At 45.4% G+C, this 18,292-nt stretch overlaps 1 protein-coding gene across 6 annotated transcripts in view; it reads left to right on the top strand.

The window, feature by feature from the left end:
* Nucleotides 1-18,292, top strand: part of PDE7B (phosphodiesterase 7B) — a 391,225-nt gene that overhangs the window by 279,249 nt on the left and 93,684 nt on the right. The window contains exon 1 of one of the 6 annotated variants that reach the window (XM_064169324.1): nucleotides 2,734-3,040. The exons of the other annotated variants lie outside the window; for them this stretch is intronic. Within the exon in view, the coding sequence (XP_064025394.1) occupies nucleotides 2,803-3,040 (238 nt within the window). The 5' untranslated portion in view covers nucleotides 2,734-2,802. Of the gene's footprint in view, nucleotides 1-2,733; nucleotides 3,041-18,292 lie in introns of those variants that run through there. 6 annotated transcript variants of the gene reach the window in all.

Here is an 18,292-nt window from a genome sequence, read left to right as displayed (position 1 = left end):
TGGTTGATTGCTGGTAAGCAGGAGAGGCAGGGAGAGAGAGAGAGACAAACAGCAGGTGTCCCTGCTTTTATGGATCTTAGACAGGAAAGGGGAGTGGGCTAACCACCATCACCTGGTAGTGTTCAAACCCACCCCTGGGGAGGGGTCAATACCACCTGGGGTCAGGTTCAAGATCACTCCCCCAGGAGAGTTAACCCTGCACAGGGGGAAATTGAAAAGAAACACCAGGCTAGATAAGTTGCTTTCATTTGACACTAATTTTCCCAGGAATTACATATATAAATATGTATATATATACACAGTATATACATAGAGAAAGAGTCTGTTAGGTTTATTACATAGTTTCTTGACACACTAAAGCAGTAACAACAGATCACAGTTTTCATCTGTTTTTGGTTTTTGACTGGCCTCCTGTTTTGCATCTGTAGAACAGAAAGTGAAAACAAACCCAACAATTAGTGTTTCAACAAAAACAATTAGTGTTTTCGTTCTGTTTGATCCTATCCATACAAGGCAGATTCATACCAAAGTGACTCAACATCAGATAGCACAAAACTTTTCATAGTTTTAAGACTATATAAAGGAAGTTCAAATTTTCAAAACTTGAAAGCACTTAAATATTCAGATACTCAGGCTGGGCATCTGTGAGTGCATTCTCTGCTAAGACATCTGGTATTTTCTGCTTCCAGTGAAGCTGGAAATGCCACAAGGATAGCCTTTCTTTCACAGTGCTCTGGCACTTCTGCTCTTTGCCCAGTGGGGAGCAGGAAGCATAGAGGTAAACAAAGAGGAAAGAGAGTAACTGGGGTGGGGGGAAGTTACTGCAAGTCCTTTCAGCTCAAAACCAAAATGAAGTAGCTGGGATGTAAGGTTTAACTTGCCCAGTAGGCAGTCTTCTGTGTGTTCTGGACTTCAGTTGCCTAATTCATCCCTCTTGACAGGAAAGGGGGGAGGAAACTGAAGAGAATGCACTAATCTGAGAAAGCTAAAATATCAAGAGAAGCCATATGAACTTAAAACCTTTCCACAAACTATGAGATTGCACCAATGTGTTCATGCCTGTGCTGCTGTACTGCACGTGATCATCTATTTGTTTTCTTTGCTCTTAAACCCTTCGCTCCAAGAGTCAGGATATCCTGATGCTAAGCACTTTGCAAAATAACACTACAACGACAGCAGCAGAATACTTTTTAAGCACTTCACAATTTCAAGGCACAGCCACCTGATAGTGTAGTATGATAATATGGCACTGCAGCCTGCAGCCAAAATAGGGAGTTTTCAAAAAGCTTTAGCTATCACTTTGAGGGGGGAACATTACAATCAATGTGGCAGAGGATCCTAGAACAGGGGAAACTGCATGTTGGCAGGAGGAGAAAAGACGTATGCACTCTTTCCCACACATAAGGGTGTTTAACTTTCAGTCAGTCCGTTCTCTTGGCTTCTCTCAGTGAAGGAAAAGCCCAGCTTTATTTTCCAACCTGGAGAGAATGCACAACATTAACTGTAACCCGGAAAAGACAAATTTATTAGCTCTATGTGATAGGAAATACTATATTGTCCACTAAAATCCCATTAAATAAGACTCCTGCAATTTTATGGAAAACTAAGTGCTGGTGCAGGAGCCCACCCTCCACCTCCCTGCTGTACTAACAGCCAAAGGACAGATCAAGACTAACAGAAGGCTAAAAGAGATCTTTTCTATAAAGACAGATTGAAAGTTCTGCAAATCGCAAGATATCTCCCGGTCAGGGGTGCTAGGGTGCTGCTGAGGTCGGTGTCTGGCCAAAGCTCAGAGAAGGCGCTCCTGAGGGCTGCAGAGCCCCGGCACGCCACTTCATTCGTGCTTGCGACACGGCACTCTCCTTGGTTGTAAAGATTAGAGAGGAAAAATTGTCTTTTCGTTGGAGTTTATGGGTGATCGCTGCCACCAGGCAGTGTCCTAACGTGAACCCATCCAGGCGGCGTTTTGTAGCCAAAACGATGAAGACGCGGGCCAGACTCTGCATCCACCTTAAAACCGTGTTTTCAGCAACTCGTTGCTCTCCGAGCCGTCAAGCGCCAGCACCTTTGCTGCCCTTCTGCATGCCCGTTTTGGGTACTTCCCCTTGGCCTGGCGTCCGCAAGCGGGGCAGGCGGGGGACAGCACTCTGCAAAGGGACTTGTGCCGGGCTCCCGGCCTTCACAGCTGGGACCGTGAGCCACCGACTGTCCTCCGGCCGAAGGGCAGACGAGGTTGCTGCGGGGTTTCACTATGAGTCCAAAACCCCCACTGGTTCCCTAGCTTGCCTGGTGAGAGCGAGGAGGAAGGCCGGGGGTGGTGGGGATTCTCACATGGCATCATGGCAGGGATAAAGTCAAATCGCTCTCTTGCCTGCCCTGCTCTATAGTGCATATAGGGGCGTCAGGGGTGGCTCTGCCCCGCCAGTCCCTCTGCCCTCGACCGCCGCTGCAGGGCTGCGCCGGCTCCCGCACCACGACGCCACCGGCAGCTGTGTCCCGAGCCCCCGCCCCCGCCGCGCCGGGGGCTCAGCTGTGCGCTGCGCCGGCATGAGCTGCGTCTCCGCGCCTGCCCGCCAGCCGCTTCGCCCCGGCTGCCGGCGCTTGGCTGAGGGCGCGCAGAGGGCGGGCGGGTAGCGAGCGCGGCGGCCGCAGCCGGCGCTCCTTCCTTCCGCGCCCGCAGCGCGGGGCCGGGCGGCGACGGGGGGCGCCCTCTGCGCGTGGCGGCGGCGGTGGGCGGCTGGGCGCCCCCGCACCGCTCTGCATGCCCATCGCGGCTGCCCGGGCCGGAGGGCGCGGGCCAGGATGCCGGTGTTGGAGCGCTTCTTCCCAGCGGCAGAGCCGGGCAGGCGGAGGAGGACAGGGGAAGAGCCGATGCCCTTTCCCATGGGCAGTCTGCCTGCTTATCAGCAGGGGACCCTGGCCTGGGACTTGCCCGAGATGATCAAGATGGTAAAGCTCGTTTGGAAATCCAAAGGAGAGCTGCGTGGGGCGAAACACAGAGGAGTTTTGGAGAGCGAGGATGCCCTGGGCAGTTCGGCAGGTATGTTTCCCCTGACCAGCTGCTCGCAGGACCGGGAGGGTGGAGGGGCAAACGTGTCTAGGAGTCGGTGGGTGGCGGGGAGCCGTGGCTGGAGCCGGCCTGTCCCGTCGTGGAGCACAGCCGCTGGGGGCCGGGGCTGGAATCACCTAAGCGGGGCGGGTTGGAAAAGCGGGGTCCGGCGAGCGCTGCTCGGTGAGCGTCCGCGTTTTAAGAAGTGCTTTTGGCAGCCCTGGTGTTGTTCCCCCGCGGACATGGACACGGACACACACGCGGAGTTTGTGCTGGGTCTGGCAGCCAGATCCATTTGCTGATGGCGCTCCCCTGTGCAATCTGTTGCGTGCGTTTCTCAAGGGCCAGTACAAGTTCAGCTGAAAAACAGAGCAAGTGGCTCCGCAGCTGTGAGGCTGACCTCAATCAGGGGCAGCTGGGCTTGGTGCCGGCGCGAGGGAGCCTCTGCCCGGCCCGCACGGAGCCCTGCGGTCAAGGTGATGGGGCCGCCAGGCAGCGTCGGGAGCGGGGGCGGCTGCGTGCGCCCAGCGCCGAGGGCTTCCTCGGTTGTTTTAGCTGTGGCTTTCTACGCGCATGGCCTCAACTCTTAAGCAGCCAGACTTCACCCTGGTCTTTAATCGTACTTGAATCATTTTACAAGGTCTTTCCCGTGCTGCCCCTCTGCTTAGCAGAGCGGCACTGTTGTTAGCTCCCAGTGTTAAAAACTTGAGACCCGTTCTTAAAATAACACTGCCTCGTCTCATACTTTTCTTTTCGAACATAGTGTACGGCTGGCTAAAGGAGCACTTCGTTAATGTGTGTAGCACGTCACTTTTTTTTCCTAACTCACAGTCATGAAGTCTTACGGCACCATACCAAATGCCTTTTTTTTTTTTTGGAGTCCAAGTTGGACTTTGCTTCATTTTCATTAGATAGAAGGAAGTTGTCATGTAAGCATAGTATTGCTTACTTTTGATGAGTTGATTCTGCATCTTGTCTCATGCTCCACATTGCTCACTTTTATTGGGGAAAAACCTCTTGCCTCCTTCAAAACCCCTTCTGTTGAAGTCATGCTTGTAGCCCTACAGCTGTCTCAGTATCCGTTGATAGTTGTTTTATATTCTTCTGTCATTCTACTACTGTGACTTCATAGACTTACTGAAACCGTGCTGCTCCTTCCTTAAGAACTCTGGATCCTCTCTTTTCTGCAACCTGGTCACTAAACTCTTTCAGTGCATTTAGGCTTAAAAGGCTATCTTTGCATTGTCCCTTCCTGTATGCTTTAATTTACAGCATCTTGAACTAGAATAATGTAATTTCTCATGTAGAATAACTTCATTGCAGGTATTTCAAAGCGTGTATAACTGTATGTGTAAACTTGACTAGTAAGTATCTGTGTATCGCTTTCAAGTCCCTACCGAGTTGGCCAGTTGGTCATTGCATGTCCATTAGTTCAGATGTTTGCAGGTAAACTAAGAAATGCATTGCTGTTTTGAAAAAGGGAAGATAAGTTCTCAAACTCAAGCCACTCCACTCTTTGAGAATCACTTCAGTTGAAAAGAATAAGAATATTGTGGGTAAAGAAAGAGGAGGTCAGAGTGCTCTTTAAGACTTGGAGCAAGTCAGCTGGTAAAGGACCATAGCCAACCAGGGGGATTGAGGTTTGTGTGGTGAGTGTTCAGAGATGGCCCTTAATCAAACAGAACTTAAGACATGCTGCATTGGTACACCTCAGGTATGAGTAATAGTGGTTTTTTCAGTCTGCTTGTGTTGTATCAGGTGAAATTAGTTTCATTAGGTAACAAATGAGATTCACCTTCAGATTCCTGGAGGCAGCTAAAAATATGTGTGAATATACAGAGACAGATTAGTCCACTAGCAGGATGTGAGTAACTTGCATTTACTCAAGTGGCTATTACTCGTATCCTGTGAAGGACAGTCCTCTTCATGGTGCCAGATCCTATTTCACAAGCTTAGTTGACTTGCACCAGTACAAATCAGAGGAGAAGATGACTCTAAATCTCAACACTTTAAATACAAATTATCAGGCAGTTTGAGTGAACCAAACCTGGGTTGCTGGTTTTTCCTCCTCAGCAACAGTCCCACTAGTAGTTTTCCCTCTTGTGGTTTCATTTTAGTCACTTTAAGTATATTGGAGTATGTGGGAAAACCAGTAAATGCTGAAATCTTACACTTAAATAAGTGCAAAGTCAAAGAATGCAGAAATGAGAAGGGAAGAGAATAGTTTGGTAGAGTCTGAGGTACTCAGCTTTGTGTTTATATGGTGGTTGGTATGTGTTTGGCCTTTAGGGAAAAAAAGGCAGAACAACTATGTAACAAATCTTATAAAAAGGCAGTACTTCAGTAGGAAATCAGATTTACTTCAGGTGAAGCTAAAGCAAATAACTTCTGCTCAAGGTACTGCTAGCTAGGCAAATAAAGGTTGATTGCTTAGTAGTAGAGTTCACAGCATTTTCCACATCAAGGGCTTTTTAATTTAAATTTTTAAGTGTTCATGTGATAACTCTTGTTATCACATCCTCATGAAACTACTTTGCTTACAGTAGGAGAGGAGAAAATAAATACAGTTTCTGGAAGGAATTCAGGATTTCTGTCTTGCTGGGCCATGTTCATAGAGATTTGGCTAAGTAAATTCCCTCGTCCTAGTGTGGGTGACTGAACTCGGCTTTGGGCTGGCTTTCTAGAAAGAAACGACCCTCTTAACCATAAGCAATGAGGAGGAAGGAGAGCTGTATTTGCATGTGATGTCAGTCCTATGGATGGTAATGTCTTGGGGACTCATAGCCATAATTCATACCACATTCCTCTGTCTTGGCGTAGGACTAGGGAACTACTAGAGAGCAAAACTGTGTCCTGGGCTCTTAAATAAAATGCTATAGGTGAATCTTTTTGTTCAGTTCTGAGAATAAGCTACTCAGTGTCTCTTCAAAAAAAAACAAACCCTGTTTGCAGTGCATCATGCAGCATATATAGTTGGGATGAACAAAGAACTCGGATCTAGTAGAGACTGCCTGTCTGGGGTTTCTAATGATGATTTATTTTCCTTTCCAAAAGAGTAAAATTCACATTTTGTGCCTTCTCTTGTCACTGTGCTACTTTTATAAAGTTAGTATCAATTAAGACTGCAGACCTTTCTCTTGCTCCTGTCCTGCTGTTGCTTAGTAACTCTTTCCCTGTTTCAACCCGTTACCAAATCAGTTCAAAACTGTACCAGAAGCCATTTCACAAACTCAAACTGACCATGCAATATAACAAAGTGCAATGATGGAGCATAATTAATTTGGAAAGCATTGGTTGGGAAAGGAATATCATTCAGTGTCATTCTTTACAATGCTTCAGTTTATTTGCAAGCCAGCACTTCTTACTTCAATAAAATAGCACCATGTGTTGATATTATTATTGTTACAATTGAATTATTCAAATAATTCTTAATGGAAACCGTTTTGATCTCAAGGAGAGAACTGTGTTGTTTATGACCCTAACTTTATTGCTGTACTCTCTTAGAGTTCAGCAGTATTTTTGCAGATTAAACACAGCCTGACTGGGGAAGGAGTACAGGTCTGTCTCCTCTAAGTGTTTTCTTTGTGAGCATCAGCAGCCTGTTAATTTAGTGGGCAGCCCAGATAACTCCAGTGAGACTTTCTTTTCTGAGTCTTGCACATGTGCAGGCATGCAAAACTTCTAGAGGAGGTGCAGTGCTACTTAGAATTATCAAGGTCTGTGGAGACACTGATCTCTGTGGGTTTCTTTGAAATAACTCTGAATATTTTTTTCCATCTATCTCTGTCTCTCTGTAAATGATTTCTCAGAAATGTACCTTCTGATTCATGCATGCATCACATTCATTGTTAACTGATGAGTCCCTTTGCCGTGAGGAGGAAAACAAGCAGTACCACACATCACTTCTCTTACAGTTCACTGCTGGGAAAATTTCCACCAGTTATTGGTCTGTCTGTTTCACCTCTTCAATCAACTGTCTCTTTTCCAGCTCAGTAATCTTTTCAAACTTATTGCCATAATCCAAACAGACCTTGGTCTTTCGAACTTCAGAGCTCCATGCTGAGCAATCTTGTGATGCACCTCTTAGTCAGTCATCTTTGTGTTTCTTCAGTGCTTGCTTGAAGGTCTTCCCTAAAGTTATTTACAGGACCTCCCAAAAGCTCAGTTCTTCCATGATAGACAAAGAAACGTGCCTTCTATTTGTTTTTCTTTTGCAACCAACAACTTTCGTCCTGCTGTGCCGTAGCTTTGCTGTGCATGTTAAAAGAAACTTCATGCTTCCCCTTCCTGTCAGTACTTAGAGAATCACAAAATGATTTGCGTCAGAAGGGACCTTTAAAGATCATGTAGTCCATTCCTTCAACCCCCCTTGCCACAGGACTTATTTCACTCGATCAGGTTGCTTAAAGCCCCATCCAGCCTGACCTTGAATACTTCCACTGATGGGGTATCCACAACTTCCCTGGACAACCTGTGCCAGGGTCCGTTTTCTGAATCATGTTTAGCTGTGACATCCTGAAGTTCATGCATGCTTTTGTAGTCTCACTGCAATCATTAATAATCATAAAATGCTTACAGTTTGAATCTGTGGATTACTGAGAACCAAATAGGGGTTGCTTAGAGATCTCATAGTTTTGTGTAGTTCATGCTGACCACGTTGGTGCCACCAATAAAGGCCCCAGTGATAAACAGAACATGGGAGCCATCAAGTGGCATTGTCTTATGGTTTGACCAATCTCTTGCATTGTTCCTTAGACTGGAAAAAACCCTTCATTTGTGTCCTATTGAGAGATGCACAGCAGGCTTTGTGTTTGGGGGTTTTGTTTGTTGTTGGTTTGGGGGTTTTGTGTGTGTGTTTGGGTTTTTTTGGAGGTTTATGTTGAGACATATTCAATTCATTGCATTTAGTAGGGGCAAAGAGTGTGAAGTTGATAGAATCAATGCTACCTGTAGCAACCTTGATTGCTCTCGGGCTGTTGTGTTAGAACTCCAGCCTCTGACAACAGGAAGCATGTGAAGAGCTGGTTAAGTCAGCAAGTCTGTGAAGCAAGAGTGAAAATGAGATGGTATGGAGTACCACTTCTATACTGTATGGAGACCAAATGAGAAAAGCCTTAGAACTCAGAGCATATCAGCAGACAGTGCTGTTCAGACATGTATCTTCAGTTTGCTTACTGAACACAGGTTAGTAATACATGTCATGGAGTCCTTTTATTCAGAATATTTTAATAATTAGAGAATTAGCTTCAAATATTAAGGTGAAAAAAAAGGCATTCTGAGACATTAAATCATAGTCACTGTTCAAATTCCGGTTCCTTTTTTAACACTTAACTCTTTATTCACAAGTGTTTGTAACAAGCAATGTGGATTGAGAAGCTGAACTGATAGTAGAAGTCTTTGGGTTTGTCCTGGTTTTGCTGTGACAAGATCTAAGGCTAGCCGTGGGCTGCAGGGCATTGGCAGTTCTGAGTCGGTCAGGACAGCTGACTGGAGTTGTCTCACAGGTGCATTCCATACTGTGAGCATCACACTCAGTATAAAGGAGGAAGTTTGCTAAGGAGAGAGGAGCCTCCTGCTAGGGTTTTGTCCTTGGGCTTCATCCTTACCCTTTTTCCTGTTCTTGGGGTCTGCATTCCTGGATGTTGTGGCTGCTGCATTTTCCCTGGACTGAGTATGATGGTGTATGTCCTGTATTGGCATTGGTGACAATTAGGCTGTTTCATTAAATCCATTTTTATTTCAACTTGTGAATGTTCTCTCCTTTTCTCAATTCCCTTTCTTTGCTGGTGGTGGAGCAACAGCTCTATTTTAGTTGCAGATACAGGCTAAAGGTAGAGAAGTTTTGAACGTGTCGGAATGAACTGATGTGTTTGTCAACCAAACTCCTTATTTTGGGGGTGAAAATTTTCATTCATCTCTGCCACTCTCTTCTACTGGATCTTTATGTGAATTTTCTCTAGTTGATTTGTTACGTTTTTGAGGTATTTGGAGTCATAGAATCAGTCAGGGTTGGAAGGGACCACAAGGATCATCTAGTTCCAACCCCCCTGCTATGGGCAGGGACATCATACCCTAGATCATCTTGGCCAGAGCCTCATCTAGCCTGGCCTTAAACACCTCTAGGGATGGGCCTCAACCACTTCCCTGGGCAACCCATTCCAGGCTCTCACCACTCTCATGCTGAACAACTTCCTCCTCACCTCCAGTCTGAACCTACCCATCTCCAGCTTCGCTCCATTCCCCCTAGTCCTGTCACTCCCTGATAGCCTGATATATCCCTGATATAGAATTGCTTAGGTTGGAAGAACCTATAAGATCACCACATCTAACTGTTAGCATAGCACTGTCACATCCACCAGCTAGACTGGAAGTAAACGGAAGAAATCTGAAAATCTCAACAATTTCTCAGTGGTCTTTCATTTCATCCTTGCTGGCACATTGGTTGTTTGTGTTATTGTGAACATTGGAAAACAAATTCTGTTTGCAGAAATACTTGGATAAGCTCTTTGAGCAGCTGTTCAACTACGTACAGCCACAACAGAAAGAAAAAGATTGCAATGTGGGGTTGAGACTTCAAGATAAAGTTAGCAGATAAGATGTAGTTGCCCAGGTTGGGTGTCGGCCAGCGTGCAGAAGGTAATGCTGCTGGTGTGCTAGTAAAGTGACAGAGGTGGTATTGATATGTTAACTTGGAGACAAATCACCAAACTAAAAACTCTGAACACAAATAGAGCGAATTCCAGGGAGCTGTAAAATCATGAGATCTGTTGCTTTCGGTGAATGAAGCTTTTAACATCAGGAGGCAAAGATGTGGGTTTGTATATAAAAGTTACGTCACTAAAGGAACAGCCTCTACTGCGCTGTAGTGCAAACAGGCTTTTTGGTGTTTGTGAGGGTTGGGGGTTTTGGATGTTTCTTTGCTTCATTAGGATTAGAGCTCACGGGTTTAGCTTTGCTAAATTGACTTTTAAGTGTCTCCACAAAGAATGAAACTGATAAACAGCTACCAATAGAAAGCAGTAGTGTTGTTAGCCATGCGTGCCTAGCGATGCTGATTTTCTGTGTTGCTTAAATGTTGTGAGAGAAACGTGGGAAATGCAGTGAGAGAGGCTGAATAGCTTCGTGTAACTTCCAGTGTTTCTGAAGTAGCAGTAGAGTTCTGTATGCAGTGTGTTTGCTGTTTCAGCCCTCCTTGGTAACAAACTTGCAGCTTGTGGTCTGTCCTACTTAAAACCGTTTGCTTGGAAACATGCATCCCAGGCTGCTTTCTGAAGCCTGGCTTTATGAAGTGGGAGTTCGGCTTTTCAGGTAATGCAAGGAAATGGATGCTTATGTCACCATTCTCTCCAGTAAGATCTGTTCTGACCCCCTTCCCAGAGCTCAGCATTCAGAATGTGTTAAGCCATGTTACTTATAAATGCTCATATGCTGCTTAAAGTGTTTTCACAGCTCCAAGGGATGTCTTTACAAATCGGTGAACTTCCTAGTGTCAGCTTCTTTAGGTTGACTGAAAAAAAGATCTACTGACCTCGGGCTGCTTCTTCACAGCAGTTAGGCACCCATTTCTGCCCCTGATGCTGTAAAAAGTGCCAGTCCTCTTATCTTCAACTGATCTGGACTATAAAGTGCTAATACTTAAACCCTGCTGAGACTGCTAGGTCCGAACATGCTTTGACACTTGTTAAAAACTTCTTGTAAGTCATCCTAACCTTGTTCAAAAAAGGCATCTTAACCTACTTAATTATGGGATAAATTGCAGTAACTTAAGTACCTGAGTGGCTCTTGCTGTAGATTGTAAAGCAAGAGAAATGTCTCTGCTCTTCATTTTTACCTCAGTTCATGACATAAAATTTCTTCTGCAATTGTTATGGCTACAAGCATCCAAACTCTACATGAGAGAAGGAATAAATCCTTTTTATTAACTTCTGGGATAAAGCATTCTTTTGATTCTTTTGTGGATAGCCTGATATGATTTTTCCTTGTTCCCTTCTAAGATCACTGTAAGATCATAAAAGCTCCTTGTCCTAATCTGTCACCTGCTAGGAAGAGAAATCATCCTGTGAAAGTTCCTGCTGCTGCAAAGCTGAACATAATTTGGTCTAAGCAGTGTACAAAGAGGAAGGTCAAATGCACAAAGAGTTTTTTAGCAGGCTTGTCAAGAGTATTGCTTATTACAATAGCAATAAAAGGGCAAAATCCTCTTGTTGCTTTTTAAACAGAGTATCCTGGAATTCAGGTATCCTCCAAAGTTACTTCAGGAAATAAGAGGTGCTGACAATCCAGCACGAGCTGATTCTGGGGAGCTGAGGACCTCACTTACATGACTCTGAAGCCAGGGAGAGTGATTATATGAACATGCATGGGCTCTGTTCTAAACTGGGATGTTTGGTGTTGCTTCTGGTGAAACCTTGTGGAAGATGTACTCTTGTGCAGGAGACCATTTGAAGACATTGCTGTAAACCACTCCAGCTCTGATCTGTACTGAAAGGGACGAGTGTAAAGGTCCACTTCCCCCGTGAGAGTGTGAAATCTTTTCCTCTGTAGCCAGCTTTGGCTTGTGGGGATGTAAAGCTCTTCAGATTTTCTTGGTGTTCCTCTGCTGTCCCTGACCTGAGGTAAGGGCAAAGTATTGACTGTAAGGCCTACTTAATAGATGATCTGTGCAGGTGCAGTTAGAAGTGAAGCAGTATCCTGGGTGGTTTTCAGAACACTCTATGCTATGGCAAGCATTGCTTTATTCCCTGTTGCTTAAGAACCACCTCGAGATTGACTGTTTTGTTTTGAGCTGCTGGAATTGCAGATTAGCCAGGCTAACTCTAAGTACTACATAGTGCTGTTTGAACACTGCTCTTTAAAGCTAAATTGTAAAGTAGGTTCATCCAAGTAGAAGGAATTAGCTTTAAGCTTGGTGGAGCTCTATTCCAAAATAGTAAGAAATAAAACAACCCTGGTGTGCTGCACAGATGTGCCAGGTGAATAGTCAGTTAAAAATCTTACAAAACAATTGGACAGAGCAGGCACAGAACATCTAAGCCATCAAAATTTTGACAGGTGCAGAAAACACCTTAAATGCACAGCTTGCTGGCCAGCTCTTAATAGCTTTTGGCTAAGTTCTTCCCTCTCTGATTAGAAGTGCTTCTCCAAACAAGCTTTCTGTTCATTAAGGTTAGCAGCCATTAGTTCTTGGGAGGTTATCTGTGCATGTGTCTTTATGATCAGGAGACCTGGTTCAGTGAAGCACCCAGGTGGTCACCCAAATAGCTGTGTGTTCTACATTTCACTTATCCAAACAGTCCATGGGTGCAAAACCTAAGCTGGAAATCTCATCATTGTAGGCTTTCATGGAAGAGGTTGTACTTCCTGCTTGCAGCCGGGTTGGATGTACTGCAGCAACAGCTGCCTTCACAGTAATTGGGCAGTTGCATTTCTGATTCCAAATGGAGCTGAGAGAATAAAAGGGTGAGAGAGACTGGGCTCCTGTGACATGTCAGAGAGTGATGTGATCCAGCTTGGGCTTTGCCTGCATGTTTGTCTCCTTAAGAGAAGGGAGGGAGGAAAAGAATCCTGTGCTTACTGCTTGCAGGTTGCTTTAATGGTTCAAATGATGTTCAAGCACACTGGCAGTGCAAAACAGAAAACCATGTGTGAGACATTCTGAGTTTTGTACATGCTGCAGTCTATTACACTTGCTTTCTTCTCTTCCTGCAAGCACTGGTGAGCATGAATTTCGTGCTTTCATTTGGGAACTAAAGCTAACTGAATGCATTAGTACTGGCAGTACCTCAGGGCCTTTCTTGAGCTGAAGTTCGTTGTGTGTAAAAGGTGTATTGCTTTCCACGACCACTGGAAAAGAGACTAAGCAGAGAAGAATTTACTGCACAGCTGAGAACTACAGCACTAAAATGGTAGAGGAGTGAGGCTTTTATGTGAGGCAGAGTTAGCATATATTTCCAAGTGAGGTTAGTTTGAACATCCTGCTTAGAGTCAGTAAGCTGAAAGCTTTGAAGAAAGGAGAGCAGCAAGGGACAGCCAGCACTTTGACTAGCAACAGGTGGGAGATGGAAGGAGAGAAAAGGGACATCTTTAGTGCTGTTCAGTTCACTACTATGTCTCACTTCAGTTTGTGCCAGAGTTTCCCCCTTGCCAGTGAGGAATAAGTCACTGGTATACTGCTGTGTACCAGTGATGGCACATTTTCTTCCCCACTCTTCTGTTGTGTGGTCTTGCCCTTTTACTGGAAACCATAATTGCAGCTGTGGATCAAGGGCATGGTGACACAGATAAGCTGGACTTGATGCAATTGTGCACTGATTTGAAGAGTTTTTAAGGAGCATCTTGAGAGTTGTGAATTAGCATCTCTAGCTTCGTGCATCTCAGCAAAAGTAACAGAAAATAATGAGAGTAGTAACTCCACTTATGGTGGCGTGGGGGGGCTTGTGTTGAAGACATGCTGTAGGCTTGAGGATAGATGAGCTGTTACTGGACTCTGCTAGCTCAGCTTCATGAGTAATTTGAAGGTTTCATTATGATCTCTTCTGTTCCTTCCTCTGTGCTAGTCGACTTAGATGTGGTAGAAGTGAAAGGGATAGGACTTAACTGGCGAGTGCAGACAGTGTACTGCATGCAAAGTGAGGTGCAGCACACTGAGCCTAGGGAGCAAAACCATTCCAGAACCTGGTGGAAGGGATTTTCCTAACTAGAATGGGATGCATTCACTGGGTGGTCTGTGTTGTTTGTCTGCTTGGTGTGCTCGGGAGAAAGGTATGATCTTTGGTGTGCTAGAACCTGGACGCTCAGGGCTTCACTGATAATTTGGTCTGAAGTTCTGGTTTGTTGAGATACAAGTCTGGCTTGAAGTGTCTAAGAAGCTGTCTGATTAATGTCAAATAAATGCTTAAGTCACCTACAGCATTCAGTGTTCTGGTTTTCTGAATTGAAAGATGAGATCTGTAAAATGTGACAATCTACTGAAGGCACATAGCTATTAAATCATAATTACATTGAAGAGATGGAATGCAAAATACAGTTATAACCTCTAACTAGGCAGATTCTACAAGCTCATTTAATTTCCCAGTGGAATAGCAGCAGAATTGATCTTCCCTTCCCCCACTGCCAGCAACGCACATCATTAAATATGTGCTTAATATCTGGCAAAACAGACTAGAAGTTAAACTAACTTTGCTAAGAATGGGCTGGAATTCTCATAATGAAAATGCAAGGTACCTTATTTAATTGTTGGCCCCTTGACAGAATCTGCAACACAAACCTCACAAGACTGTCACTAATCTTTTTCGTAGGTGCCCTGTAGCCAAAAATGTGCTGATGTCTGGCTTTGCACAGACTGGAGACCTGGGAGATTATATGTTTTGAGTAGGATCAAATGACTAGAAGGGAAAAGCACTCTATACTTAGCTGTCTTGTCCTACAGACAGACAAATGTTTTGCATGTGACCTTGTTAACAGCGTGAGTTAAGAGCAACACTACAAAGTGGAGGCAAAGCTACTGAAGCATAGATTGTCACTGGGAATCTGTGGTTTTTCTGGTCAGCTGCTTCACTTGTTTTTTTTCCTTCCCTGTTCTCCCATTTAGACTTAGTGGCTTCAGTTGCCTTGCTGATTGTAGATCAGATAGAGAGCTGAGGTTGAGAAAATGTAAGAAAGGCAGAAGATTCCAGTCTCCTGGTCTGGTTCTCTTCCACATTAGAAAGGCAAATCAGTTTGATATGAAATTTATTTTTCACTGCCACTAGCATGTGAGCCTTTTCTCTTAGTCGTTTGTTCTGCTTTCCTGCTGCAGTCTGTCCTGGCATATTGCTCAGCCACCATGCCTTTGAATGTCTGTCCAAATTATCATAGGATGGACTGGTTTGGAAGGGGCCTCTAGAGCTCATCTAGTCCAACTTCCCTGCAGTAAACAGGGACATTCCCAATGACATCAGTCTGCTCAGGACCTCAAGCTTGACCTTGAATGTCTCCAGGGATGGGGCCTCCATCACCTCCCTGGGCAACCTGTGCCAGTGTTTCACCACCCTCATAGTAAAGAACTTGTTCCTAATGGCCAATCTAAATCTACCCTTCTCTAGTGTAAAACCATTGCCCCTTGTCCTCATGCTACAGGCCTTTGTAAACAGTCCCATCCCAGCTTTTGTGTAAGCTCCCTTCAGGCACTGGAGGGCTGCTATAATGTCTCCCCAGAGCCCTCTCTTTAGGCTGAACAACTCCATCTTCCTCAATTCATCTGTAGGAGAGGTGCTCCAGTCCTCCTGATAATTTCTGTGGCCCTCCTCTGGACCCCCTCCATCAGGTTCACGTCCTTTTTCTGTTGGGGTCCCCAGAGCTAGACACAGTACTCCAGATGAAGTCATACCAGAGCTGAGTGGAGTGGCAGAATCACCTCTCTTGGTTCTTGATTGCTGGTCACACTTATTTTGATGCGACCTGAGATGTGATTTGCCTTCTGAGTTGCCTGTGTTGCTGGCTCCAGTTTCATGTCCCTCACTACCCCCAAATCCTTCTCTGCAGGGCTGCTCTCTCTGGCATTGTCTCTCAGCCTACATTGATAATACGGATCATCCTGACCCAGGTGCAGGACCTTGCACTTGGCCTTGTTGAACCTCATGAGTTTTGCCTGGGCCCACTTATCTAGCTTGTCCAGATCCCTCTGGGTGATATCTTGTCCCTTTGGCATATCAACTGCACCACTCAGCTTGGTGTCATCTGTAAAGTAATTGAAGGTGCTCTTGATCCTGCTGTTTGTATCATCAATGAAGATACATAACAGTACTGGTCCCAGTACAGACCACTGAGGGACACCAGTTGTCACACATCTCATCTGGACACAGAGCCCTTGACCATTGCCCTCTGGATGAGACCATTCAGCCAATTCCTTATCCACCAAACAGTCCACACATTGAATCCATAGCTTTCCAACTTAGAAAGCTGCTCCTGGGGACTATGTCAGAGGCCTTGCAGAAGTCCAGATAGCTTGCCTTTCCCTCATCTAGTCATGTAGTCACTCCATTGTGGAAAGCCACTATGCTGGCCAGGCAGGACTGGTCCTTAGTAAAGCCATGCTGGTTGCATGCAGTCACCTCCCCGTCCTCTATGTGCCTTGTCAGAGCTTCCTGGAGGATCTGTTCCATGATATTCCCAGGCACAGACATGAGGCTGACAGGTTGGTAGCTCCCAGGGTCCCTCTTACACCCCTTTTTACAAAGGGTAGAAAAGTTTGCCTTCTTCCAGCCACCAGGAACTTCACCTGACCGCCAGGACTTTTCAGATATCGTGGAGAGTGGCTTGGCAACTACAGGAATCCACTGCCTCAGGCCTCTGGGATGCATCTCATCAGCTTCTGTAGACTTTTGTATGTCTACGTTCCTCAGGTGTTCACAAACTATCAACAGGCTGATTACCTTGCCCCAGACTAATTCAGTTCTGTTGCAGTGCACACCTGTGTCTTCAACTTGATTTGCACACCTGCAGTCGCACTTGCCTCTTGTGTATTTTAGATAGCCTTTTACACTTTCCTCTCCTGCAGCCTCCACCTCTCAGTACAGCAGATTCTCACCAATGCCCCTTTCAACAGAGGCCTGACATCAACTGCAGTTAATGTCCCCTACAAATACAGCTTTCACTGTCTCTGTGTGAGTGCCTCGTAAAATGCCTCATAAATATTTACTCTCTAGGTCAAGTCAGTAGAACTCTTATTTTTCATCCCAGGTAATCACCCCACACCATTTTTCAGTGAGGGTGGGTGAAGCTAGTGTGATGACTGTCAGTATGCAAAGGCATATGTTCTACCAAACAGCAACTGTTTGGTGTGTTCAACAAGGCTAGGTTCACCCAGAGTCCTGCATCTGGGAAGGAATAATAAACTACACCAGAACAGGCTGGGAGGTGATCTACTGGAGAGCAGCCCTGTGGAGAAGGACCTGGGGGTCCTGGTGGACAAGAAGCTATCCAAGGGACAACAATGTGCCCTTGTGACCAAGAAGGCTAATGGGATCCTGGGGTGCACTAAGAGGAGTGTGGCCAGCAGATCGAGGGAGGTTCTCCTTCTCTTTTCCTCTCCCTCTACTCTGCCCTGGTGAGACTTCATCTGAACATTGTGTTCAATTTTGGGCTCCCTAGTTCAGGAAGGACAGGGATCTACTTGAGAGAGCCCAATGGAAGGTTATGAAGACAATTAAGGGGCTGGAACACTGCCCTAAGCAGAGAGGCTGAGGGACCTGGGGCTTTTTGGTCTGGAGAAGAGAAGACTGAGAGGGGATCTAAGAAATGTTTATAAATATCTGAGGGTTGGGTGCCAAGAGGGAAGGAACGAGCTCTTCTCACTTGTGCCCTGTGATGGGTGGGGCAGTGGATGTAAACTACAGCACAGGAAGGTCCACCTCAACTTCCAGTGAGGAAGAACTTTACTGTAAGGGTCACAGAGTGCTGGAACAGGCTGCCCAGAGAGGTTTGGAGCCTCCTTCTCTGGAGCCTTTCAAGACTCATCTGGATGCATTCCTGTGCAACCAGCGCTAGATTCTCTGGTCCTGCTCTTGCAGGGCAGTTGGACTCAATGATAGCCAGGGGTGCCTTCCAGACCCTAACATCCTGTGATCCTATGTTTCAGCCAGGCATCTGTATTCTTTGCCTTGGAGGAGCTTCTCTTTCACCTTTGTCCAGAAAGAGAAAGCAGGGAGTGAAACCTAAATTTCTATGTAAACCTCATCATATTCTGGGCCTGGGACACTGCAAAACCATAAGGCTTGTAGAAGTCAGCATCTTTCTTAGGTGAGCTGGTAAGGTGCTGCCAGTAGAAGCTTGTTTGGCTTTAATACTGTTGGTTTAAAGTTATGTTCTCAAACCCATCTTCTTTGCAGAAGAAGGAGCTCAGCTTCTTGTGAGCAAGCACAAGTGGGAAATAAATGAGCAAGACTTTCTGTCCCTTGTTGCTCTTACAGTTGGAAGCTGATAAAATAACACAGGACCGTCTGAGCCACACACAGAGACAGAAGTGGAAGGAGCAGAGATCAAATAATATGGAGCAGCATGATAGTAAAAAGGAAAGCATGTAAAAATATGAATGTCAGACAGATGGTTTGAGGGGGAGTGCAGCTAATCCATGGGAAATCAGAACAGTTGGATGACTGATTTAAAGTATTTTAAAGGGGGAGAATGGCAGTTTCATTGGACTGGCTAAGGAGAGAGCAAAATAAGCCCCAGTGAAGTGAGGAAATAATGTTTCCTTAGGCATTA

Source organism: Pogoniulus pusillus, chromosome 31 (genome assembly GCF_015220805.1).
Source record: "Pogoniulus pusillus isolate bPogPus1 chromosome 31, bPogPus1.pri, whole genome shotgun sequence".
Classification (NCBI taxonomy): domain Eukaryota; kingdom Metazoa; phylum Chordata; class Aves; order Piciformes; family Lybiidae; genus Pogoniulus; species Pogoniulus pusillus.
Note: the sequence above shows the minus strand (reverse complement) of the source record. Positions and strands in the feature narration are given on the sequence as shown.